The 27992-nt window shown below is 41.4% G+C and overlaps 2 protein-coding genes across 5 annotated transcripts in view; both read right to left on the reverse strand.

Moving 5' to 3' along the window:
* Nucleotides 1-8537, reverse strand: part of cyth1a (cytohesin 1a) — a 41258-nt gene extending 32721 nt beyond the window's left edge. The window contains exon 1 of one of the 3 annotated variants that reach the window (XM_031746073.2): nt 8277-8537. In XM_031746073.2, coding sequence (XP_031601933.1) covers nt 8277-8295 — 19 coding nt within the window. In that variant the 5' untranslated portion in view covers nt 8296-8537. Of the gene's footprint in view, nt 1-3180; nt 3498-8276 lie in introns of those variants that run through there. The other 2 variants (XM_031746071.2, XM_039610908.1) reach the window with 2 other exon arrangements.
* Nucleotides 8538-10740: 2203 nt separating this feature from the next.
* On the reverse strand, nt 10741-27722 carry usp36 (ubiquitin specific peptidase 36). Of its 2 annotated transcripts, none has more exons than XM_039611092.1 (20): nt 27610-27722; nt 23642-23907; nt 23266-23487; nt 22721-22831; nt 19703-19805; nt 19559-19626; nt 18883-18953; nt 18695-18777; nt 18035-18146; nt 17797-17937; nt 17162-17262; nt 16926-17064; nt 16453-16812; nt 15940-16164; nt 15365-15480; nt 14508-15203; nt 14021-14229; nt 13584-13769; nt 13371-13486; nt 10741-12904 (listed from the first exon to the last, which is right to left on the reverse strand). In XM_039611092.1, the coding sequence occupies exons 2-20, from the start codon at nt 23892-23894 to the stop codon at nt 12773-12775; spliced, it is 3444 nt and encodes a 1147-aa protein (XP_039467026.1). In that variant the 5' UTR covers nt 23895-23907; nt 27610-27722; the 3' UTR covers nt 10741-12772. The 2 variants fall into 2 exon arrangements, with proteins under 2 accessions (XP_039467026.1, XP_031601865.1); XM_031746005.2 differs by having other exon boundaries at nt 14021-14232.
* Between the last annotated feature and the right edge of the window lie 270 nt (nt 27723-27992).

Genomic DNA, 27992 nt, shown 5'->3' on the forward strand with positions numbered 1-27992 from the left:
TCTCATCATTTTAATAATCAATAATAAACTGTTAAAGTGGATAACAGTACAGTGTAAGGCTCCCAAACCAAAAAAGGCTGGTAACCACTGCCATCACTACAGTCTCATATATAACAAGCTGATAGGGCAAATATTCTCAAACACACGCTGTTGCTGACGGCCTTGTTGTGCTTTCGCACAGATCAGTGTGTCCTCAGCTGTCCCTGGAGCCCACGAGAGTAATTTCCGCGTCAGAGAGCCTCGGCAAATCCAGGGCACACCTGGCTCTCTGCACAGATGGCTGACGGAGCTGTGCTGATATCACTCAGAGAAAATTTCTATCATCTCTTCTATAAACAACACAGTACTTGGGATCACTGTCGTTCTGTGGGCTATGAGGATTATTTAAGCATGCCGACTCACAGTGACTGTCACTGTGAGCGTTTGGTTAACAATAACAATTACACTGTGAAAGGTGCAAAACAGTGTGCGTGTGACTCAGTAATTTAGATGCAAAACGGAACTGAAGAAAATAAATAATAAAATAGAAGTTTGTATTTACTTTGATCTGATATTACTACATGAGAACAGACTAAGAAGAAAGCAAGTAATTTCTTTTTTCTTCTTCAAAAGATAAGACCAGTTTAATTTCGATATACTCGTGCATTCTCCTCTTAAATAAAAGCATTAAGTATTATTAACATGTCTTATTAGGAAAATCTGATGTAAACAGTTATTGTGGGCAGAATACACTCATTAACCACTTTCTTAGGTACACCTGTTAATGTAAATATCTAGTCAGCCAATCAACTCATTGTATTAAGGCATGAAGTCATCATCAAGACGACCTCCTGAAGTTCAAATTGAGCATCAGAATGGAGAAGAAAGGTTAATTATTTCATTTTTTTTTAATTATAGCTGGTTTTTCCTGCACAGCCATTTATCGAGTGACAGTTCTCTTGGTTAAAATGCCTTGCTGATGTCAGAGGTCAGAGAAGAATGGACTGATTCAAGCCACAACAACAGAAGACCACACCGGGTGATACTCCTTTCAGCTAAAAAAAAAGAAAACTGAGGCTACAATTTGCATGGGCACCATATTTGGACAACAGAAGGCTGGAAAAATGTTGCTTGGTCTAATGAGTCTCCATTTCCACTGCGACCTTTGAGTGGTGCGGTCAGGAGTTAGAGTAAACAACATGAAAACATGGATCCATCCTGCCTTCTTTCAGGCAGGTAGTAGTAGCTCCATCAACTGGGGTTTAATGGTCCGGGACACTTTGGACCACTTGGTACCAACAGAGCATCATTTAAACACCAGAGGCTACCTGAGTGTTGTTGCTGCTGACCATGTCCACCCCTTTATGACCACACTGTACCATTTGCTGATGGCGGCTTCGTGTCACAAAACTCAAATCATCTCCAACTGACTTCTTAAACATGACATTGAGTTCACTGTATTCAAATGAACTCCACAATCACCAGATCTCATTCCAATAGAGCACCTTTGCGATGCAGTGGAATGGGAGATGTGCATCATGGATGTGCAGCTGATAAATCTACATCAACTTTGCGATCCCATGATTTCAATATGGACCAAAACTCCGAGAAATGTTTCAAGCAACTCGTTGAACTGTGAAGGTAAAAGGAGTGTAACCCAGTACTAGAAAGGTTTAACTGACAATGTGACCAGTGAGTAAGTAGATAAATTATAGTTTCCGTCAAGCTGCATTTGTATAAACAGTTTTTAAGAGCTTTATATGTTGTGTGTGCAAGAGAGTAAAGCCACCAGATAAAAGTAATATATTTCCTACTGACATGTCATAACAGCGACATGTGATGCAATTTGTACGCAAGTACAGAAATCAAATAATTCCACCACTTATTTCAGGAGTGGTTTACAGTAATAGCTTAGATGACACAATGTGAACTTGCCTGACAACAATTGGATGAGCCACACATGAGTCATTTGTGATTCACCATTAAAAGCAGAAATACCAACACTAACAGTATCAGCCAATGTCATTACATCACAAGTGGCCCAAACTCTTAACGGTTGCCATCACAACACAAACTTCATTTTATTGCCGTTTAATCAAAAAACATGACACAAGGGAGGCAGTTGGCAGCTTTGGTAATATACTGCCCACAAATTGCAGGGAAGGCTGAATGTACAAATGACAAGCCAGTGTTTTATCTAAGTGACTAGAAACACCCAACATGCCATTCAGTTCTGTTGGCTTGACAAAAAAAAAAAATCTGCAAAAGTCTGCTGTCAGCACATTTAGTACCAGAACAATCCAGATTACTTCCCCGTTGAATATCCAAATCGACAGGCAGAGCCCTGGTGCTGATGTGGATATTTTGAAATGACTGAGGCAGCAACGCTTCCACATGCTTCGCACAAAGTCAGCTGATTCCCTGCCACCCAACAAAGCTTTTTAAGTCACGTCAAACACACAGTTTAAACACTCCCAATGGGAACCTGCACACGATCCTGCGGTGCAATGTCATCGCGGCGCTTAACAACCAATCCAAAACAACAAACACACACACATCAGCTCCATCGCTGTCCAGATGGTGAGTAGCAAACTTCTAAAGAAACCAACATCTTAATCTGTGTCTCTCTGTGTGTAATTAAACCGAGAAGCACAGAAAATTCATTTTACCCAGCTTTAGGAGGCGATCACCAATAAGCACAACACTGCCAGTCCTCTTTGTTAAATGACGGAAACACAAGTCTTTGGCAGAGCTGAGAAAGTCTGGCTCGCAAGCTGAGATTTCACATGTTGTCAGCCAACATAAGGATTTTATGTACATGTGTGAAAAAGGAATGTGAGGTCATCAAGAACATGGAGGCAGCCCTGCTGCAGATTAGATCAGCTGAGTAAGTAATAACATTAGCTCACGCTCTATTAGTGTGCGTGCACGCACAGGGCAGAGGTTTAAGCTGTGCTAAATGAGAGCCTCCCTGAGCCTCGAGAAGCTCCTTCTATTTCTGTCCGACTGTTTGTTTTCATCGCTGGTTTAGTCATGTGTTCGTGCCAGCGGTCACAGAAGCACACATGATCACGCTCACAGGTTGAAAACACATTCAAAAAACAAATGCCCGTGACAGTTTCAACACTGTAGGTTTATAGTAATCATGCCAAAAGCCAGCAAAACGAAAAATGATGTCCCTGAAAACAACTTTTACTTTACCTGGAGCTTCCTCGAGTGGCTTCACAGCAGGGCACAAGAAGGTCTGAAAACTGGACACACATAGTTCACTGACTGTCCCCATAGCTCCGGCGTGTTAATCTCCGTATCTGAGTGTATGTCTCAGACTGCAGCTGTGTATCGTCCTGAGTTCCTCCCTCCTTATGACTGTGACTGATGTGAAAGAAAAGTTGTGAAGATCCCAGTCTCCCCAGTGCACCTGTCACTCCTTGCTCCCAGCTGTTCCCTCCATGGAAGGATTCCAACTGTAAGATCCTGCACTGTGTCACCTTGCTTCACCTAATCCCCCCCACCCCAAGTTGGATGACGCTCCTCAGCCAGTGTCTTACACTAACCTACTTTCTCTTCCCCTTTGTTGAGAATGTGCAACTTGCTATCAGATGCTAAAATCACTTCTGCTTTCTCCCCCCTTCCCCTTTTCCGTTGGTATCTGAGCCTCGCTCTTATCCTCCTCTGCTCCCTCTCTCTCCCTTTCTCTTTCTCTCCCACTAGCTACCTCACATACTAATTCTTGACAGGCTGCACACAAAATATATTAATGTATCTGTGACTGCTGCAGCAACCGCGTACGACTGGTTCAATCTGAAAAGTCGCTTGAAGAAGGGATAGAGTGTTGTTTCATAGAAATTATGGCAAAAATAAATAAATAGATTAAACACAGCAGTATGCTTTTTTTGTCCACTCCAGATTTTTATTTCCATCTCCACCCTATGCTGCTTTTAGCCACTCATGGTTTTTGGCTTGAAAAGCATTAAAAAAAGAGGCAAGATTTCATTGTTGCTTGGCAACAGGATAGAAGAAATAACTAGCTCCTGGGCCAAACACTGTGAGCCATTTGTTTTGATTAGATTATTCTCACACTCGGTGAGGGTTATTCGCAATGACACGATCGCATTTTGGGGCTGTATAACGCACATGGTTTTCACAACAACAACAACAACAACAAAATGTGCTCGTCAACGATCTGTTTCAGATTCTCGCTTCCTCTCGTGGAACAAAATGCAAACGATTAGCTTCCTTCTTGAACTCGTGTCACCTGCCACTCTGCATTACCCCACTTGTCAGTCACTCCTTAATTACTCCTTCTCTGTGAGTCATTAATTAATCCTTCAACTCCGCCCTCTCTGTCAATCATGTTTCCATTGAAAAGCAATATAGGGGTGACTCAATAAGGAATGCAATAAAGTAAGACGTGCTTCATGGTTATGGAAATCATTATGATCTAACAAGCACTGCCTAGTTCATTATCTGAGGGCACAGTGCTTCAACTTGACCTCTGCATGAACTGCAAAGTCAGTTCTGGGTACTTTGAATGCTGCAGCTGCACATCACCTAGACAGAACAGCTCTGTCACCAGAGGAACGGCACAGTGAAGTCAGCACAAATCTTCCGCCTCTTTTTTTTTTCCAAATGCATATTCCTCCTCCCTCGCTCGACAGCACAACACAAACACACTGAAAATTTTAAAATCCGTGTATTCCACTGAACTTTTATGGAGCTATTCTAGTCCACAGAGCAAACTTTAAATGCTCTAATGAAACTCATAAAAGTCAATTAGCCAAATCGACAACAGTTCATTTGAATTAATTATTTTGCACTGCAGTTTATTATGAACTAATGAGGACGTGAAGTGCAACACGCAATTAAGCTGCAAATACAGTCATTCAAAGAGAGAGCCCCAAGATGCCCAAACTGTCACAATTTAAATGCTAATACTGATTTGTTATATAACACACTTTAGATTGCTTTAGTCAAAAAGGCACATGTTAAGTCATTGATTGATTCCTCATGAACCCCAAATGGGAGAAAATATCTAATGACCCTCAAATATGTGAGTAAACTAAAAATCTACAGCAATGCCTTGATTACAAAGTAAACTGCACTTTTTCTGCAATATGAGTTTCCAGAGTAGGATGGCATCACAAATCAAAAGAGTTTAAAATTATACAAATAATTTAATGCATCCACTCCTAAGTGATTAAACCACTAGGAGGCTAACGACTGTACTCTGTCACACCCGATCCAACCCCTACTTGTCTTATAGTGACGGTGCAAGAGTCTGGGTGTTGTCAAGGCTTAATTGCTAATTGTGTTTATCCAACAAAGTATGGATGCCACTTCTTGGCCTCATGCTCTCTGGGCTGTCATTTTTAGCTGAAGTTATTAAATCAATCAAAATAATACCAAATAAAACCAGATCTGGTGTCAGTCTCCACTTTATGTTGTGCTTTTGAGCCAGTTCGTAACAACTGAAGCAGTTTGCTTTGATATGGTTTCTTGTGAGTGTTGCCATGTACAGCATGAAGGCCTTTTGCGTTTAACTGGCCCCAGATGAACCACTTCCTTGAGCATGGCATGCCATCATGTGGACACTGCATGCAACAACAACTCTTATTTTCACCTCCCCAAGCAGGCTACAAGTCTTCTGGAGTTAGCAGACCCAGATTTAATCTAACTATGAAATCTATGTGGGCTGAGTGCAACAGTCATGAGCAAAAATTACAACAAGAAAACCAATAACTTCCCCATCAGATTACACGATTCTGATGTGAATCAGTCGTCAGTAAATGAGTAGACAACTACGGAGGTGAACCTGTTTTCTTTTTGATAAAATCATTTCCCAGGTGGAAGATAAAATCTACAGGAAGCTTCCTGATCTGTGTTGGTGGAACTCCTACATGGCAGTCTAATGATAGCATCACCTCTGGTGACTAACAACTGGCTGAGTGGGGGCAGAGCCAGCGTCTCTGCTGATACAACCAGAGTGAAGCTGCCTTAAAGCTTTGTCCTGCTTTGAGCACTTCTCTTCATCTGCATCTCTTTTTGATCGGTGCAAATTTAATCACATTAAAGAAACCATTAAATTCATTTTGCTTCTTATTTCTGGAGTTATATCTTACATGATCAAGAAAGTAGAACAGCTGTAGCATCTTTGGTGTGATTTTTATGTAACTACTTATTTCTTTATATTAAGAACAAGTTGTGTCTGCATAAGCCCGCTGAGAGTTTGCTGCTTCCGTGACAGTGTGAGTATGCTTTGAACATGAGAGGAGCTTAGAGCTGGAGTAAACCTGTCACATGGCTGAAGAGTGACAGTTTAAGGGGAAAAAAACTACAAAGAGAAAACAAGAAAAAATACACGCACGCAGCATTTAGACCAGCAGAAGCATCTCTGTTTCTCAGACGAAATCACTCGGATAAAGAGGAGAGGTCAAACTGACAGAGAGAAAGATGACACCCATAACCACAGCAACCACATATACCTGTCACCCTAGAGCACCAGTGCACCACACCTATGAGCAGTTGCACTGTTTCCTTTGTGCACATTTTATTATGCAAAGAGAAACCGAACTGCGCTGACAGGTGCAAGTAGATGGGAGGGGGTGCACACAAAAGAAAAAAAACATTTTGACACCCTGCAGCTCAAAGCCTTTTAAGTAAGTCTTGAAACCCAGCCACGCCTCATGAATCCCCAGGTAGTTGATTTAGGGCGCAAGCACCTAGCAACATCACTGGAACACAGTTCAGAAACCTGGTTCGATGATAATCCTGCTGTAAATGAAAGAAGGCGGCTACGCGGGCGAAGCCACCACGCAATAAATTATACAAATTACATTAGAAATATAGCCAGCCTGCAGACGAATGTTGTGTTTTGTTATATAAGTCCAGACTAATAATAAACTGCAGTGGGGGAAAAAAAAAATTGTGCCAAAATTAAACGACGTCTGCACTTTTACTTCCATCTTCTTCCCGTCTTCTTGCTCACAGAGGAGATGATATGCTTTGCACTTCTTCATTCAGATTCACAAGCTGTCGATTTGACTAAGAAGGTGTCAGGGACAGCGAGAGTGTTATCTGAATGCGCTGGGTGCTTCAGCATGTCTCTTCTCTTATGCCTCACACTTCAGCAGATAATTACATAATCACCAACTGATTCTTTCAGCTCCTTTGCGAATAGGAAGTCGGTGACGGCATATCATTATCCTGTTCTGGGGCTGACGGGAAAACATCCTGCACGGGCTACCCAAAGTCACCACCTATGGACTCTTTATAGCAATTGCTCCTTTGCTAGGAGCTGTGATACTTCCATTAGACTAAAACTTCCCCTCATTTTTGGAAAAGAGATGAGAAGCATCATCCCCCTCCTTCTCCTGCTCCCTTCAGCAGAGCATCAGTTGAATTTTTTGCAATGAGGCCATTGCTGGAGGTTCTATTTTGAGCTGCATTAAGCTCACTAAAAAAAAAAAAAAAAAAAGCTAAACTACTAAATAATTGAGACGAAGGCTCTATCATAGTCTAAGCTGAGCCACCAGCTAGCTCATCCCGGTCTGACATCATCAGGGATGTCACCATACACTTGATGACATGACATGATGCTGAATTTCCAGTAAATATGGCTCACATTTTTTTCCACACAAGTAGTTGTATAAGAAGGCATTCTGTAAAAAAAAAAAAGAAAAAAAAAGAAAAACTATGTCAGCCTCAAAATAGATCCCAGCCTGATATCCTATAAATAAATCAGTCCGGATCATGTAAACTCCCAAAAGAGCAGGAACTTTTCTGTTTCTCCCTGCTGTTGTTTTTGAGTCTAAAAATGTTATTTTTTTATTATTATTATCGTTTTCACAGCTGTCACCCTGCTGTCATAGCTGCAGTGAGATGCTAAATAATTAATTGCGTCGACCTTTTTATATGTGTGCATACCACAGAGACCACCTGTTTTAAAGCTGGCTTTAGATTGCATCCTTCTTCCTGTTCCTGTGTATGCGCTTAGACTACATAAACACGGGCAAGTGTAGGATGAAAACAACACGGCACACAGGCCTGCTGCGGACTAAGACTTACTTTGAAGTGTGACACGTTGTCATTTTTAACAGTTTCACCAAACAGTCAGGCAGTAGTGTGGACATAGCTCAGTGGGCTGCATTTTTTTTTTTTTTTTAATCTCTTGGCACAGCAGGAACACGGACACGCTACGGCAGTGCTGAAAAGCATGCGCTCATGCAGTGTCAGGCTTTGGATCAAAGCGTCTGCTACATGCCAAACAGTCTGCGTGAAACAGTGCGATGAGGACAAACCGTAATTCTCCCCCTCCATCCCGGTGGTGCTGATGCTGCTGCTGCTGCGGCTGATGAAGGCGTCTCTGTCCGGGGATGTCTTTCTCGAAGCGCCCGCAGCAACTCCGTTACCTGCCGCTCTCCTTCCCTCCCTTTCTCGTCTCTTCTCTGGCTTCGCCTCACCTCCCAGCTCTCAACTTGAAAGCAGGCTTTAGACAGACGCAAGCTTACTTTTTTCTTTTTCTTTTTTAGCTTGTTGCTTTTCTGTTTGTCCTTTCCTTTTTGCCGTTTCAGAGGTGTGTGCTGCCGATGCCTGGCTGCTCCGCTGTTATGTAGCTCTCCAGAAAAGCCGGTGCACATGCTGGCCCCTCCCATCCCAGATGTGATGTCACGCTCTAACTTAGCTTCAAGTTTACTGAATGTCCTGCTGCTAGGTTTTATAACTTGCTGCTTATATGACGCCCCCTGTAACGTGTGCATACAACTATTCATATAATTCATTAAATACAACGTCCAGTGAAACTATGAGAAAATTACTAAATGTAATGCAAGAAGCAAAACAGATTTAGGTGATCCTCTGTTTATTGGAGCGTTATTCAGTCTGTTTTAGCTCCCAGAAGGAAATAAATCTTCCTTTTGAGCTAATGAATAGACTTCAACTTCAACTTAGGTTTGCCTGCTCACCAGAGCAACTTCATCCCTGTTTTCCAAGAGTAAAAACAAAGATGGAGTAGAACAAACTCAGTGGCCGCTGCTAACGATAGTTCTTTGTGGCATAAAGTGAACATGGTGCAGAAGTGACACCTGGTGTGGTCTTCTGCTGCTGTAGCCCATCTGCTAACATGTTCTACATGTTGTGCAATTAAAGATGCTCCTCTGGAGCTAATAAGAGGTTATTTGAATTACTGTTGCCTTCCTATCAGCTTGAAGCAGTCCTTTTCCTCTTACTTCTTCCCCTCATGAATATTTTCTGTTTTTCTGACCGTTCTCTGTGAACCTTGGACCCCTGGTCTGACCCCAACATGCCATGTTCAAAGTTACTTAAATCAGGATTAGGACAGGACCCCCCACAAATTGTATGTGCTGGTCGTGGTAAAGATGAAGACTAAGGCTTGAATAGAGCTGTGGCTGAGGTAACTGAAGTGGAGATGGGGAGGAGGTGGGTTGCATCAAAGAGAGTCTGAAAGGGAGAATGGCAGGGAGCACAGATTTAAACCATGCAAAGCCGAGGCTTTTGGCGGGCGAGAATTGATTGGACTAGAGTATTGATGTCAAAAATGAGATTGACAGCATAGGAAAGCGGTAGTCCTGTAAACAACAGAAAAGCAGCTGAATACACAGGAAAACAGACAGATGAGTGACTACAGATCTTCCTTTTTGAACTTACACTTAAACTTCATTTCTGCCTCATTCTGATGCTCACTTTGTTCCTCAGCAGGTCATCTTGACCATCTCTACATGGCTAAATGCATTGGGTTACTGCTATGTGATTATATGCTGTTGGCATTAAGAAGCTGCTGAACCACTCAAAACACTCTATACTGCAGCAACATTGCCTTTGCCACACATATTCACACAGCACTTTGTGTACTTGCGTGCTTCATCTACCTTGCATTCACACCTGCAGCCAACTGAGAATCACCAGTTGACATATTTTTGTAATTCAGGAGAAATCCCACCCAAGCACAGGAAGAACATGCAAAGTCTGCTCAGAAAGCCCCAGAAATCTGGACGGAAACAGCAAGAAGGGATTGGGCATCCATACATCCGACTGGTATCTCTTATACATCATAGCCATAGACTGGAGGTAAAAGATGGGTTGGTCTGAAACGTCAAATAAAAAACAAACCAAAAACTCCCCAACTTAGTAGGTCAGCAGGGGGCAACTCCCCCGATTACAAAAATAAGTGATTATACAAAAGTGTATGAGAATGAGAGACTTGTGCTAACTTGATCTATGACCCTCAGTAAACTTCCTGCTAATGAGATCTGGTCTCCATCTGTAGTTTAGGACTTGTTAGGTTGTTCATCCTGTAGATTAGAGTCCTTTTCAGAGAGAGAGAGGAAAAAAAGACAAGAAAGCAGTGTATAGTTTATAGCTTGGGCTGTGGGTTACAAGTTTTTGGTTTCTCAGTCAGAGCTCACCCTGATTTGTCAGATCTGTTTAAATCAAAATGTTCGTGCATAATTTCTTGCAATTGGGTTGAGCGCCACGTTTCCTTGAAATGTACCTCAAAACCATTTGTGTACCATTTTAAATGTAACCCAACCAGCAGTATGCTATATTAACAAGAAAGTGCAGTAAGTGGATCAGCTTCCATAGATAAAGGGAATACAACATACATGCACCTCTTTTGGTAAGTCAGACTTTCTTAAAACAACCCTTCTTAAACAGTGATGATGACCCTGTTTGTGCTGTTTACCCACATACCATTTGTATATTTGGAAAAAGCAGAGGAAGACAAAGAAAGAAAAAAACACAATCAGCTCACAAAAGTCACAACTTTATTGCACCTTTTCATTTAGCTATTACGAGGTAAGAGCTACTTTCATTATGAAAGCTCTCTCCTCTGGTCAGAAAAGGTGGTGCAAAATATGGAACCATCAATGCAAACATGTGGACTGTCCATTCATGCCAGTAAATGTTCATCTGCCAGTCTGACAGTCCACTTCACAGCTGTCCTTTGGAAATGACACTGCCCCTCTTGTACTGTACACATTACAGTGACATAAGGAAGGACTTGCATGAAAAACGTCTCTCTTACACACAACTGAACAAACACACTTGTAGATAAATTCTCAACACCCACCGACTACTCTGAGTATTTAATAGCACAGTAAAGATCTTCTTTAAATTACATATTTATAACATTAAAACCTATGCTTTTTATAGCCAATTCAAGGCAACATCTCTAGAATGAAAAGAAATGCATGGGTAAATCTTTACAGCGTTGTCGGGGTGGGGGAAACACTGGTAGCACAAGATGGACTGTACAATCTACACTGGCAAAGCATTTGTTTATTTAACTTTAGTTTCTCTACACATCTGTGCCCGAACTGGTGCAAGATGATTCCATGGATTCCACACCTGATATATTTTGTATAAAACAGTTTATAGGATGTACAGGATGCAACGAGGTGGCCTAGGTCCAGGGACGACTCCTACATGAAACGGGGTCTGATCAAGGGTGGAGATGGGAATACAGGAGGTTCTGGGTTCCTGAGTCTCAGCCCAGTTTCTAGATGGCGAGCATGACTGTCAGAAAATTGCATAGAGGTATAAGATACAAGGGGACAAGAAGATCTCATCATGAAGTTATCGCATCATAACACAGTGCCAGAAGTATAAAATGTAACCCTTTAATTGCAGTATAGTGGTGAAGGACCCATTGTGGAGTTTTTCCTTCTTTACAGAAAACAAAAACATATTCCCAAACTGAGCTTCTCTAAATGAAGAACTGATGAGATGAGCTACATAGTTGGATAGCTGCACAGTAGAAAATTAACTGCGCCAAGGAGAGTTCCTCCAGAAACGCCGACCTCTACGACACACACAATGATTGCACCGAGCTGTAAGAAAACAATAACTCATGAATAAAAAATAAAACTAACAGCATCCGATGCGTTTCCTCCATATCGATGACATCGCCCGAGCGTTCCTTTGTATTATTAATGTATTAACATTAAAGCTGAACTTGGTAAGGAAGGGGAAAATCGCGTGTGTAACAAGAACTGCACAACTACAAACGGACCTTCATTTAAAATGGGTTTTGAACCAGTTTAGGCATGCGTAATCAGGGAACGTGGCTATTTTAAACCCCAATTTTACCAACAATATGCAGGCAAAACTTGGTCCTTAAAAAGAAGCAGTGCGGTAGAGACACTAGAGTACAAAATAAAATCACAACTTATGAGGAAAAAAATAATAATAACATAAAAATATTTAAGAAATCTAAAACAAGAATAATGAATGAGTCAAGCTTTGTTATTTGACATAGAATAATTTCATTTTTTGTTAAAAAGGTCACTTTTTTTGCTCACAGATTGCGTACAGTTTTCAGCGAGGCCAATGAGTCACGGTAAAGCTTTTTGTATTTCATGGTAGCACATTTTCAGGGCAGTAATCGGGGCTCAAAGGATACAAATCTAGCGTGATATTAACGTGATATTCGTGATGTAAGGATTGCAATGAAATACTGAATGCATAGAAAACCTTAAGCTGCTCATGGCGGCATCTAAAGGGAGATGTTGAAATTCAGCTGTCTGCTGAAAACAATATTTCATGTTGGTTAGTTTAAAAGTTGTGTTGGCAGACTGTTGATGCAGTGATGTGTAATGCTTTTGGCACATATCTTATTCTTGAATATGGGGGATTAAGTAAACAAAAGACAGAGAAATAAAATTTAAAAAAAACAAGAGAGAGAAAGAGAGGGAGAGATATTGGGTAAATGAGTTTGGTAAGAAGTATTTTTTGTCTCAATTTCAAGTCAGCAAGACTTCAGCAGCAATCTGGACTCTCAGCGTCGGACTCCAAAAACTCTCTTCCCTCCGGGTGTTACAGACCACTTGTTCCGCCTGTCCTGGATCTTCTGGAACATGCTGCTGGCCCCTCTCCACTTCTCTCTTTTATACTGCTTTACTTTCTTCACCTGTTAATAAGTGGAAAGGGGGGCAAATTAAAATGAAATCATTGCATATCGTCTCGGAGAAGTATTTTAGTCGTTAATAATCAAAATACCAAACAGGAAAGCTGGGTAACAACTGGCCATCATAGAGAGAAAGAGGGGAGCTGTGTTGTTTAACAGAGACTACAACAACGCATTTTTAGACAATCTTTCCAGGTATCGTGCTTGATTGCACAATATACATGCAAAGTGTCACAAGTAACTGTTTAGGGGTCCCAAGAGCAACAACGTGTCTGGTTAGTGGCACTAAATTTGCCTGTGAAATGACAAATGTAACTTTGACCTCGTGCATGTTTTAACTGAAGACCCATTAGGTGATCACTGTGTGCACGTTTCACCGAAATCTAACTAATTCTAATGCAGGACTACAGATTCTTGTGAACTGAACAGACAGATAACGACTTTTTCCATGTTGCATTTTACCCCTCACCTTTCCCCTGTCGAAGTCTTCATCCCACTCGTCGATCACAGTATCACACCTGGCATTGCGGGCATCTTCAACGGCATCTCTGCTGACAGCAGAGACCTCACCATCCCAACTGAGGACTAGTGAAGACAAGACATACACACCCTTTAGTGTCTTTAAAAACACATTTTCTTTAAAATTGCATTTAAAAAACACAAATATGACTCTGCATCTCACCATTGGCTCCGTAGGCTTTATCCGAAGCGTTCCTGAGCAGCTCTTCTACCACACTACTCGTCTTTTTTCCATCCCAAGCTACGGGTGCAGCGCGGGTCGAGCCATCTGATGTACTTCCATCAGCTGCTGGTGCCACGCTGCGCTTGTAGCCGTCCTTCACTTGGCTGTCCCACACTACCACTGTGGCTGGGAGTTGAGAAAAAAAACCCAAAACAAAACAAAAAACACAATAAATTAGAAATAAACACAGAACTGTGATTAAATCTGACATTCTCAAAATGCAATGAGTCACACTCTGCACAAAAGTAGAATAACTGGTCACTCCACGGAAAGGCTGAAAGGCTGCAGAGGTGCAAAGTGACTTTGTCAAATGGCTCAAAATTTTACATTGACACTCCATGGGTAATCTATGTAATTTTAAGTTCTCACTCACACACCTGTGCTTTCTTTGTTTATTCTGTCCTTCTCCATCGTTTTCTTTTTGTGCGGGGGCTCCGATGCGTCAGTCTCAGCATCAGGACAATGCTTGCTCTCATCCCACTGTCGCATCTCTTCTTTTAGCCTCTTCTTCTTTTTTAATTTCTTTTTTACCTTTAACAAATCTCCTGCATCGTTCCGACTCCCTGTGGGCTTCATCTCAGAACTGCTGCTGGGGAAAAAGCAGACGAGAGATCAAGGTAATGAAAGGCATATAGCAGAAGCAACTACTTTGTCTCACTCTTAACCCTTAAGGGTGAGAAGATCAAATATTTAATGAAAAAGAATATCTTATTTCAAGTCCTTTATGAAGATGTGAATAATGATAAGACGTTTAGAAAAGTTCTTGATTCCTAGAGTCAAGCCAGTAATGTAGACTTTCTGAGAGAGCTTTACACACAAACTCAACTTCAGGTGAAGAACAAACATAACCAGACTCGAACCAACCTTTCTGTTGTAGAGCGTGCAGACATTGTATCCTGCAGAGCGTCTCCTGACTGACCCACATTCTCTTTCTTTTTCTTCTTTTTCTTCTTCTTCAACACAGAATCCGTTTCCTGCTCTTTCTGGTTTGACTCACACTGCGATGGAGTTGTAGCGGATAACTGAGGCTTTTTCTTAGACTCTTCTGCACTGGACTGAGGGGTCAGGCTCCACATGCCACCCTGACACCAGTCGTCCTCCTGGTTTGACGTGTCCAAATGAGACGAGACACACGCCCGCTCCTTCGCTTTCTCTCCGTCTTCGTCCAGCCGCTTTCGCTTCTTCTTTTTCCTCTTGCACCTCTTCTCGCCATCGGACTCTGCCGCGGTGCACTGTGTCTGTGGAGCTGGGGATGTGACTGGCTCTGGGACGCTCTCTACCTCAGAATGCCGCCGCTTCTTCTTCTTCTTTTTGTGTTTGACATTTTGAGTGGGAGGGTCGTCAAGGTCTGGTTCTTGAACCACCGAGTTGAGCTTGTTGGAAGACTTGGGACTCTTTGGGCCTGGACAGTGAAGACCGTTTGTTTTAGGAGGAAGGCTCACGCTTGGCTTTTGCAGTGTGGAGAAAAGGGACTGTTTCTGAGGACTCTGCAGTTTGAAGGATCCAGTTGAATGGGCTAAAGGTGATGATTGGACTTTAAATGAATGGAATGGATCAGCTCTGGAAAAGAAATAAGGATCGTCTTTGTTTTTGGGTGTCAAAATTTGAATGGATACACTCACATTAAGAGTATACTGACCCCCTAAGTGGCAGAGGACTGTACAACTCAACCATGCCTAGTGTGAGTATTCGCAATACCAAACAGGTTTCCATATACATACCTGTGAGTGGGAGTGGGTGAGGCAAGGGTGAGGGAGTTAAGTTGATTTTGATGCATGGGGTCACTGGACGGCAAACGGGGCAGAACATCAATGCTGCTCGGACTCCGGCTGCGAGCCTGCAGTTATCGACATAAATAAAAACTTGGTGGTCTAAAGAAAATAGCCATGAGTGTGACAAAAATAAGGAAAAGAGTAAATAAAGGAAAAAAAACGGGGTGATTAAAAGGATGGTGGGGGGGAATGGAGAGAGGAAAACAAAGTGGAAAGGGTATGGCAGAGAAGAATTAGAAATGATTAGGAAAAAAGAACAAACTAAAGGAAAAGAAGACAAACTTTAAACAAGTGCTAACATGTGGTTGATTAGACGGTACACTGGAGAAATAAGACATTACATAAAAGGCATAAAAAGTAGCACAACACGACTCTTTAACTTGCCTGAATAAAAAAGACTAATTGAAATCAACGGTGCAATTTGTGACAGCAGGTGTGGCGTTACACGACAGGAAGCAGAATTATTATGAGTTTGTAGTAAGACAGGAAGTGAGGCAACTGCTGTGGATGAGGATGACGTTCACCTTCTTGGCCGACAGGGCAAGCTTCTTGGCAGGTGGAGGTGACATGGTGCTGGTGGCTTCAGATGTGATGTTGCCGAGAGCCGGGGGTTTAATTTTTGCCGTCTTCTGCTCCTCTGTGCTCTGAGAGCGCTCCACGCTCCTTGCTGGAGACGCCAGGCTGCTGGAGCCTTTCCGAGGAGTGGAGGGAGTCTCTCCTACTGGTGCACTTTTGGGACCAACAGAGTCCTGGTCCAGAGAGAGAAAACCACAGGTGGCAGTTATGCTTTTGTGATGCTGCAGATCTGATCTTCTACATCAAACATGGCTTCTGAAATGTGAGAGTCCCTCTTTTCATGCTACTGTAGCCTGAATCTCTGTAGGAAAGCAGGTTTCCCTAAAGAAATGCCACTGCTTTTCACAGCCCTCAAATATTTTGCGGATTTTTATTAACTGATGATCAAAATTAAAAATCCCTGTCAAGATTTCACCCTTAATGAAACATTTGTATTCGTGCTTGTTCACTTTATACCGTACCTTTGACTCAGTGGTGTCAGCAGAGGAGGAGTCAGACAAAGACTTAAATGAGGTAGACGCTGCCATGCCTCTGCCTTCTCCACCTTGTTTTTTATCTCCCTCCGTCCTGCTGACCCCATTGTTGGAAGGGGTCGGAGTGCTGCTGCGGGATGGCAGCTGGCTTTGCGGAGAGGGCTTCTTCACCTTCTTGAAAGGTTCCTCTATAACTGCGGGTCCACCTGGCAGCTTTGGCGGACCGTTGGAGGATGCCCAGTTGGACAGTCTGGGCTGTGGCTGAGTGCTCACACCGTTCCTGGAAATGGGCAAACCCAAACCACCGTCCATCGACTGGATCTTGCGCAGTTGGGCTGGCTCAAGTTTCTATCAAGAAAATGTGGACTTTTCTTACATTTTTTTTTTCTCCAGAATGTTAAAAGCTAGAAAGTTTAACACATACATTTACAATTTTACAAAAAGCCAAATATTTCTTATACCTTTTTCACCTGTGGGGAAGAGAGAGGCCCGTTCAAGTTGGACCTCTTTATCTGTTCCGACGGTGCCGTATTTTTCCCGGAATGCAACATCCCCTGCTTGGTGGTCTGCCCATCTGCATTTTTCTTGGTTTCAGGTATCCTTTAACACACAAACACAGACTCTAGTTTGTTGGACTGCACATCCAGGAGGTACAGACATCTTTTTTGATCTCTTGCGTCACTCCCCTCCGTCTCACCTCAAGTAGAACAGCACATAAGCCTGCTGGTTCAAGACCACTTTGATGTTACTTGAGTGCACCATTGAATCATTCATTTGGTACCATTGTCCATTGCTTGCCTGTGAGGATAAAAGAGAGAAGAAACATAAAATAAAGCCACTTTCCCTGTAATGATAACTAAAGCTCTCAAATCTTAATCACTAGTTTAGCTGTGAAAGGGATTTATTTACTTTTAGCTTTTAAAGAGGAACTGAGAGAAACCAATGTGGCCCTGACTTTTGGTGAAGACTGATATTTGGCAAAAACTGGCAGCTATCTGTGTAAATGTGATGTACTGGTATCCTCTATGGATATAGCTCGTTATCCAGGTCTGCTATGGTGAGCTATTAACAATCCACTCTCTTGTCCACATATAGTCACTTCTGACTCCAAAAAACTAACGTGTTAATGGGAAAGTTTCACAACAAGCTTTCACAAACAGTGTGGAAAAGGAACTTTAAATTCAGATAGCTGACACCTCATTTGTCACCTTTCCCGATCTGAATCCACAAGGCGGAGTGGAACGATTTTTAAAGCCAATTTTCCTTCACGTTCCTGTCACACTCTCACACACACACACACACTAAAAAGATAGTTTATCTATAATGTCTTGCCTTCACATAGCAGTAGTAGTGTCCAGCATGACAACTGTAGCCTGAATGCACCAGAACAGCATAGAGGCCGTACATGACAGGATCGCCTGAGCTCTGAGACATGTAAGGGCGGATGTTTAGAAATTCTGGGTAACCAACATCCTGAAAAAGAAGAAGAAAATGACAGAAAGGAGTGAGATATATAGAGGAATGAGGCAGTTTTGCTAAAAATCAGTCAGTGGTGTGAAAATTCTTTAACCTTTGTTATTTTTCCACCACTGAAGTTTGCAAACCTCTTCAGTGAAAGGGTGAGTACATTGGATGTTCGATGCACTGTGAAGCGCTTGGTGGCCGGCACTTTCTTTTTGCACCTGAAGAAGACGAAAAATAAAAATTATGACAACACTCTTTAATCTTTTGTAATTTTATGACCTCCCCCAAATTTTAAGATTTACACTCACCACTGACTTTGTTAGATACACTTGTTCAACTGCTTAATGTAAACATCTAGTCAGCCATTCACATGGTAACGACTAAATGCATTTAGGTACGTACACATGGTCACAACGACCAGCTGAGGTTGAAACTGTGCATCAGAATGGAGAAGAAAGGGGATTTAAATTACTTTGAACATGGTTTGGTTGTTGACGGCAGACAGGCCAGTCTGACTATTTCGGAAACTACTGAGCTACTGCGGTTATGCTGAACTGCATCATGGATGTGCTACCAACTATTCTGCAGCTGTGTGATGCCATCATGTCAATATGACCCAAGAAGCACCTTGCTGAATACGTGCCACAAAGAATTAAAGCAGCTCTTAAGCCAAAATGGGGTCCAACCCAGTACTAACAAGGTGTACCTAATAAAGTGTCTGGTGAAAGTATTTTGAATGGTTTCTGACTACATGAGAGGAACTTACTTGGCACACATGTAGGCATTCTCTCCACTTAAAACATCTGGTTTAACAAACAGTTCCAAGGCTCGCACTATGTTTGCTGCTTGCTAAAACAACAACAGAAATTACATTACCCAACTTTCCAAAAACAGAGACATGGACATTTCCATGAAAATAAATGTCATACAATAAGGAGATATTGTGCAACATACCCGAATCTCAACGGCGATATCCAGGTAAGGATCGTACGTATCTGAGACACTTTTACAAATAGAGCATTTTACTGAAAGGCAAAAAAAAAAAAACAAGTCTCACTCTTCTGACAGTACTTGTAAGTAAAATCTGTTGAAGCTGCAGCAACCTCAGTTCAATTTCCTGTAAACATGAAACTGTCAGGCACCTCAAACATCCTCATCTGACTATTAGAGCAAACTTTAAGCGGAAATTCCTTTTACATTTTAACTCATTTCTATTTTTCCATTATAGAACAAGCGAAACTCTTGAACCCACACAAAAGAGAGCCCTAAAATTACACGAGCTGCTCCTTAATCTCTCACTTTCAATATGAAAGTTCATCATCATGAATGTCTCTTTTAATAAGATTACATTCAATTTAAATTGGAATATTTGAGCAGTGGGTTCTTAAGTAAAACAGAGATTGTCAAAATTTAACTATTCAATATAGTCTTTTTTCTAAAAAATAAATAAATAAAATAATTACACAGGATACCTGCATATTAAGCCAAGGTAAGATACACATATGACACCTCTCTTCTTTCCATGCATGACTAAAAAGATTATATTAGCCTGATTTAGTATATTGAGTATTAACCTGCATCAAACCACTAAGACCTAATCTGAGTTGCATGTTTATTCATCAGTCAATACCTCTTGACCTGAGGTAACCTCCAAAGATCTGGTGAACCAGTGTCGTGGCCTGGGTCTGCCTGTCAAGCCTAAAAACACAAAGACAAAAGTTATTCATGTAATGACTAATAACTAAACAAATATCATAAGCAGCATAATCCTTACTTCGGATAGCCATTGAGACAGGCTTTCTGCATGGCATCGATGGTGTACCGCAAAAATTCATGGGCGTCCTCTTGACTACCAAAGCGAAAATGTCTTGCAATTTCTGTGGAAGACAAAGAGCCAGTCAGATTTCATGCTTTACTAGAGTTACATCTTTTCTTTAGCCTCACACTTACTGAGACAGGGAGGCTCAGGGAAAGGTGTCTCTCACCTTCCAACTTGTCAATAATGTTCTTTGCATTTCTATAAAATGTTGATCAACTACATTGACCCACAGGCTCATTAAAGAAATATATCAACCACTGACTACCCTGATTATCTGACTGAGGTCACAGACATTTGTTACATATCGTGATTTCTACAATAAGTGAGAGCAAAGCAAGAAACAGTAGAGGTTCATTAAAATAAAAATGTAAAAAAACCCAACAAAAAATTAATTTCTTATTTATAACATAACAGCTTATCACTTATGGCCTGATAGACACCAAAGTAAACGATTAAAGGTCACAAAGCAAGTAATATTTTTATTGTTAAATAACAGAAAAGTTATTGTTTTCCATAATTTTCTACAGAAATGCTTTTATTTATACACAAACACACACACAAAATGTAAAAACTGATATTTTCTATTATTTTTTTTTAATTTTTGTTGCTGTTTTAATTACATGCCAAAGATCAGGAAGGAGTTACAAGTGCTTTTGATGTTTACACCTTTATTTCTTATAGAGAAAGTCTAACAGCACTGCTTTTTACTTTGATTTACTACAGCAGTATTTCTTTACAATGCAGAAACATGGAGACTTAAGGAGAACACATCAGGTTTTTTTAAAAGGTCATCAGGTGATTGACCGATTTGTCTGACCCACTGAGATTTAACTGAACTGGCCCACAACGTAAAATTAGTTTGACATCCCCACTCTATAGTCTTAATAACAAGAATAACTGATTATAGTCATTTAACTATTAAAATATGACACGGCACATGTGCACACTTATAAAGTAAACAGATAGTACAGATGGTAGATATGTACAACAAGAAGGTTCTGGGTTTGAATCAGTCGGCCGATTCAGGCCTTTCTGTGTGGAGTTTGCATGTTCTCCTGGTGCATTGGCTCTCTCTCGGCACTCAAAGGAAATACATGCATGTCAAGGTAATGTGTGATTCTAAAATGAGCCTTAGTATGGATGTGAGGCTGTTTGTTCATCTCTCTGTGCTAGCCATATGATGGATTGGCAGTAAGTAATTTTTTTTTAAAAATGCATGGACTTGAATTTGTTGCACATTTCATATAGACATAGCTGTGCAGCATCACTGATTTTGAAGAGAGCTGTGGACTGGCAAGGATTACTGGCTGAAAGACAAGAAGATGTCCATGCTTCTAGCCTTTTCCACAGTGTGTCACAGGTTGTGTTGAAAGGATAATAAAACCATAATTTCATTGTACACGTACAATGACAAAGGGCTATTCTATTCTATAGAACCTCTTAGGTTTTGCTTTGCTATATTCAGTCTAATATAGTTGGATGTTTAACTAGACTTTACTAGCCAGCCTGAAGGACCCATTAAGAAACAGTGTATTGGCATTTCTGATGCGTTCAAGGTTAAACTCAGTATCTGTACCATCACATTGCTGGTCTTGAATCTGATATCCATCAGAAAACGGAATTCAGTTAAATAATGATAAATACCACTCCTCTTATAGGCTGGCACTGTACTCTTCCTACACTGGCAGACTGGACAGTAAAAAACTAGCAGTCCTTTGTTTCTTCCTTTAGGAACTAGCACCTCCTGTCCTTTTTGTGTCCAGTCTCTTTAGCTACACTCCAGCCATCCAAGTTGTCATTTTCCCCAGATAGGTTAACAGTTACGCTTTTTTGTAACTATTGTAGAAACAGGTTAGGTCAGCACATTCATTTCAAACAGTGGGCAGACTGTTTCACTGTAACTACATAAAGGTCCTTTATCAGGAAATACAGTACACCCTGCAGCCAATCAAACTAGAGCATTCACCCAGACCATGGCATAATGACCCAATAAACATGTTATGGTTACAGAGTGGCGTCTAATCTACAGTAAGAGTCTCATATTAGAGATAATGTACCCTACTGTTATTTCCTAATGGAAAACTGGATGAGCTAATAGAATGTGGTCATCAACATATTCCGAGCATGGCACCCCTGCACATTCACAACAATGAGTCACCCGAGAGTGGGGAAAAGGAATATAATACATCAAGCGCTAATGATCTATTCCAGGCACTTCCAGGAGAGGAGAGAGGCAACATCTTGAGGACATTAAATCTGTGGGCATTAAGACTGGTGTGTCGTGTTTTTATTTTGTTTGAAACCTCAGCTGTGAGATCTGGAGGCAGTTCAGGAATCGGCAGCAGTAAGCTCTTTTGTTTTTGTGCAGTGATATGGCACTGTATTAACAGGCTTTAGAGTTGGACTAGAAATACCGAGGTTGATATTTCAATGTGTGCATTAAAACTGTTCCAGCATTAGCGGCACACTTTAAGCTACAGAGGAGTCCACTAGCTAAATCAATGTATAAAGAACCTGAACACACATACAGCGCATCTCTGAGCTCTGATGGGGGGGGAGAAAGCAGGTGGCCTGTACATTTTTGTGCTAAAGCCCGCAGTCACAAGGAGACAGAAAGGGCATTGGGAAAGGAGGGAGGCAGAGAAAATGAGGCACAGGAGGTGGAGACATGATTGCAGCAGAACATAAGGAGGAAGCAGCCAGGTAGGAGGGGACTAGGGTGCAATGAAACTACAGCACAGTAACTCACCGTGTCAAGGCACTACTCACACCTCATCTCTACTGTCTATGTGGGATTCATTCACTAACTGCAGTCTCACTGCTCCACTTCTATACTGCAGTTACTGCCCACTGTTGTCACACGGGACACTGTTGCAACACAGTACCCTTGAGAGTAGCCAACCAATAAATGTGACGTCTGGTGATAAACCTAGAAGGCATAAACTGCTCAGGCACTGAGGAGGGCGATCTTACTTTTTAGGTCTCTGATGAAGGAGACGGGCTTAATGGCGTTGCCTGTGTTGGCGAAGGCTTGGATGATATGGTTCTGCATTACACAGATCATACAGAAGCCTGACTGGTGACCTGGACAACAAAGAGGAAGAGGAGTTACACATAACATAAAAGTATAAGCAGCTGTTAGCATTAAATACAAAAACAATACCAATTAAATCAAATTTAAGGGTTTAAAAGGCATTCCACAAACCAGCTGCTGATATTACAATATGTTCATCTTTTATATAGATTCTGTTTGAATGAGATGATCAAAATGAGTAAGAAACGCTCCAAATAACGAATGTCGTGATGCATGCACAATCATCCAGGTGAGGAAATCCCTGGATGATTGGGAGCTCCAAAATAAACTAACTAGGTGAACCAAATGAAGCTACACTTCTTGTTTTTCCTTCTTCAGGCACACGCAGGAATATAGGCCAGGTAAAAGTAATTCCCCAAACTGTGTGAGAAATTGTTAGTGTTTAAAAAAAAGAGAAAGTAAATAGGATAGTAAATCTACTCACAGACACGGCTGTGCTCCTTTGAGAGTAAGTAGTTGGCAAGTGGCGGCGTGTAGGTGAGACACTGCACTGTGGAATTGAGGAAGCAGGTGTTTCCAAGGTTGTGGAGGCCGGCTCCCACCCTGTATACACGCTCCCACTTAAGGGTGATCTTGTTCCCTGGAAAGAGCATCTTCTGCGGTGCAGGGATCCCATCGCTCTGGCTCCCGACCACATTCTCTAAGACTGAAGAAGGGGTACAGGCAATTTTGTGACATTAGCCGAGGACAGAACGCCAGAACTGAGCTTTCAGGGTAAGCATCAAAGAACAAAAGGTCAAACATGGAAAATGTCAGGCCATCAAATTCTGCTCAATTTTCAGTTCATTTTGAGAGCTTACCTTGCCTCTTAATTTGAGCAGGCTCTGCGGCTTTCTGCGCTGTGGCACCCTCAGTCCTAGGATTGAGGATCACATACTTGTTCTTTAGGCTGTCGAGCTGATAGGAGAACCCCTTGGTGGCAGGCTCAAACTCTATTTTCTGCAAAAGGACCTTCTTGGCAGAAGAGGCCAATAGCTTGTTGAGGTCACCCTCATCGCCTGTGTCCTTTCGGCCAGGTTTTAAAGCCTCCTTCAGTTTATCCACTATCGGCATTGTTGGAACATCACTGTGGGGACAAACAGATTGAGTGTCAGCATCACTTCACAAGGCTACACAAAAAAATAAATAAATAAAAATTTGCCATTTCAAAGATATTATTGACATGCCATCCTTTTTTTTAATATCTGCAAAAAATGCTCACACAAAAGTACTTTGTTTCAGAGTTAAACATGAGCAACATTAAACCTGCAAATACAAGTTACATTGCTCTCATAGCTAATAAATTAAGCCCCTGTTTGTTTGCCCTCCAGTGGGTACCTCCCTAGGCACATTTTCTGACATCACCTTACAAGAGAGATAAGGACTGAGTGCTTCCAGCTGGGTCTTGGCAGCTGTCCCTGCAGTTATGCAAGGCATCAGATGTAACATAGGGTGGGGGAGTGTATGGGATACGAGAGGGAGAGCATTTATGCTTACACATAAGGTGTGAGCAGCTGTTGTTAACTGCCAGATTACATTTATACAACCAATACAAGTCACATTTTGACCTAATCAAAATTTTTGTCATCCTCTCGACTCCAGTGAGTGCATAATCAGTAAAACTGTAGCTCCTTGAATTTTGTCACAACAGAGAGAGATCTACGGTAACAAGTAATAACAGTAAACCTAAAAGTAGTTTCCATGTACTGTTTCTACACATAAAGAGCAGCTTAATGTACACAAAGGACAATTTTAGTGTTGAGAACTGCTGCTCTACACCAGGCAGCTAAGTAAAGGAGCTCTGATTCAGGCTGCCCAGTAATCGTCAACTAAACAGCTGATGAAGGGTGTTAGTCGATCAAGTTGACTGGCCGGCTGACGGCAGCGGGAAGAAATGAGGAGATCGAAGTCCAAAGGAAAGAGTGACACATTGTTTACACAGCTGATCACTGCAGTTAACAGAGAGTAACTCCAAACTATGGAAGCATTAGAGGGTAGGAGAGTAGGTGACCTGTAATCCCTCGAGTAAAACATTCAACTATCAATCGCTGAACCCATGACTTACTCGTAAGTTTAAAAAGTAACCTATTATTACACAGCATAGCTTTGATGGCGAGTGTGTAAAACATTCAATCTCCTCTCAGATTACCCATACAAATGAGACCCTCCCCCCAGATAAAGACAACAAAACATCTAAGGAAAAAAAAACAAACAGAAGCGAAGGTTACATCATAGAGACAATACAGCACTACGACTTACTCATCAGAGTAGGCAGTGACGTCATGAAGAGGGAAGGAGGGCCCGAACATGCATTGTATGCACAAGGGCATGCTGACCTTCACATGCTGCTGATACTGATACAACTAAGAAGCACGGAGCCCACAGGGAGAGGGAGCTAACTGCAGTGATGCAATCGTCCAAACAGGCAGCTCTGCTGATGCACTGACCAAAACACGGATGTTTAATCCGATTGTGTCACATTACTGATAACACACAGAAACTTTGTTTGGGATATGCTGGTTGCTTAACTAACAAATGATGCTATTTAAGAGACGGGTCATTTTAAGGTGAGTGAAAGTTTTCACAAACGGTGATAATCTGGGAACAATTACTTACATCAATGCTTAATTTGAAAAAAATCGATTAAATCAAAAATCAAAACAAATACAATTTCTCATCTTGTCAACTCAAGCTTACATCAAGCATAAAATTAGACTGGTAAAGCTTTTTCATGTTAATAGTACTTTAGATATTTTAAAGCTAACTTTAATAAGTTTCCACTTTGTGTCATGATTTATGTTAGCATGGCTTTGTTTTCTGTTCCGTTTTCCATCAATGCCCTTTCCCTTTATCAATGTACATGTACCATGACAATAAAGGGCTATTCCTTTCAATAAAGGAAGGGATGTACACAGGCAGACAGTCTTGTTAAGCCATTTTGCCTATGTAATCAATATGTAGTGTAATGTTAAAATAAACACTAAGACTTAAAGACTTTAAAAAATTATAATCTGGTTGTCTCCTATTTTAAAAGGTAATCCTCACACTGACATGAAAATATTTCATTCAATTTGTAGGGACACAACTGATATTGAACTTACATTTAGATGTTTAGAAAACTGACCCGCAAAGGATAGATTGACTCCATATTGCACAGTGAAAGTTTGGAGAACCTCAGTTTGATCCTGAGAGAAGACAAAGTTCCCTCTGGGAACATCACGAAGGGCATCCTGTGTAAACATGCGGCGCGATCCTTTCAGAGTAAGTGAGCAACCAAAACTAGCTTTTACTTTTGTAGGTAGGATAGATTACATCTGAATTAGTTTATTAAGTTCTTTTATGGACAGTCAATAGCAGATTATGTTAGCTACTAATATTTAAACAAAGAACTAAAAAAAAAATTGTCGAGACAGTGGGATTACTTTCAAGTACCCTCCAGTGAATACTTGCATTACCCAATACTGACTCTTTATTTGCATTTCGTATACTATGTATACATAGATCGTGCACATATCCTGCCTAAACTACAGGCTGCTGGATGCAGGGGACTTCAAGGGCTACCAAAAATGTTGAATTATGAAACAAAACAAACTATGTGAACATTTAAAAAAATGATACTTTTTGAATATATAGAGGCAATATATCATAAAAACAGCCATTTATTTACATGGGGTCACCACAGCTGGTAGCTTTACGCGTTTTATTTATTTATTGTTAATGCCAAATGCCCCTAGAGAGCTTTGTGTCTCCTCCCGGGACTGAACAGGGGAACTTTCTCTTGTTGAGCCACAGAAGCTTTGGATAATTAATATTACTTACTCAGCATAATTTATCCCTGAAATAATTAATTCTCAACTACTACTCAAACGACAGGGGGGGAAAAAATCCATAAACTATTAAAAGAAAACACCAGAATATGAAAACATGCATTCAGCCCTCACCTTCTCCCATATCTGTTCTAAGTCACCCACCACCACTAGAGGAGCATTGGGTCAAACCCACTGCAACACCACATGGCGCTTCCCACAGGCAAGAATAGCTCTAAAAAAATATGCCATCCGATATGCTTTTAAAACTGAGGGTTCCGATCACTCTTAGAGAACTTGAAGTACCACATGCTGCAAAGTTCTGTCTAATGACACCAAAAAAACAAAACTGGACTACTCCAGGTTTAATATACAGATCTACAAAAAGCTACTCATCCACTCGCTTCAACAGACTCCCACAAGCACACACTCAAAGAGTATAGATTTCACTTCTTAAATCCCACAGCTTATTGTTTTGACTTGCTTATAAATCTACCTGGATGCATAATTTAAGCTATTTTGAGGTCTCGTATTTTCTAAATGCCGTTAAGAGCTCCATGAAGTAGCCGGAGTAGCTGCTCAACTACTGGTCCCACCACTATGGGCCAATCACCAAAGCTTGAATGCTAGTTTGCTTATCTACAGCCGCAGCTAATTTCGACCTGAACGGCTTAAAATTTAAACAGGAAGCGTCGCTAAATATCGCAACTGCTCGATATTTAATCGTTTATCTGTCCCTGCTGTCGACTGCTTCGTGTTCTGCTATTTAGTCGTTTAACAGTGGAGCAACGCGGTTAGCAGGCGAGCTAACTTAACGTGGCGAAAGCCAGTCTCCCTCAGTGCTGCAATGTGGTTAGCATCCCAGCGTCCAGGTAGCTAACAAACCTCCCTACCCGCCACATCTCGCCTCTTAGCCTAACGACAGCACCACGTAAACACGCACCGAACAGATATTACACGAATACGCCTTTCCGTTCACTTACCTTTCACTCAACGGGACAAAATAATTTAAATTAGAAGCCTCTGCTTCCTCAGATGAAGCTCTTCAATCTGGTATTTTCGCCCATGCTGCATTATGAGAGGGCGATAGAAAAAAATGACTGACAGGAATCACGGACCAATCAGAGCACAGGTCACGCTGTAGCCGAAAGGTTCAGCCAATCGACGCTTAACGTGACGTCGATCTGTCGAGGGAGAACTACACGTGACTTCCAGCCAGCGCTGTTTACCATTGATGCGCGATACCTGATTATGTTTTTTATATAACAACAAAAAAGCGCGGAAACATGGCAGGGCCTGAATCACACCGCTACTCATGCTGATGAAAATTCCCAGAGGATGGTAAAAAAAACTAAAAACAAACCCC

Source organism: Oreochromis aureus, linkage group 4 (genome assembly GCF_013358895.1).
Source record: "Oreochromis aureus strain Israel breed Guangdong linkage group 4, ZZ_aureus, whole genome shotgun sequence".
NCBI lineage: Eukaryota > Metazoa > Chordata > Actinopteri > Cichliformes > Cichlidae > Oreochromis > Oreochromis aureus.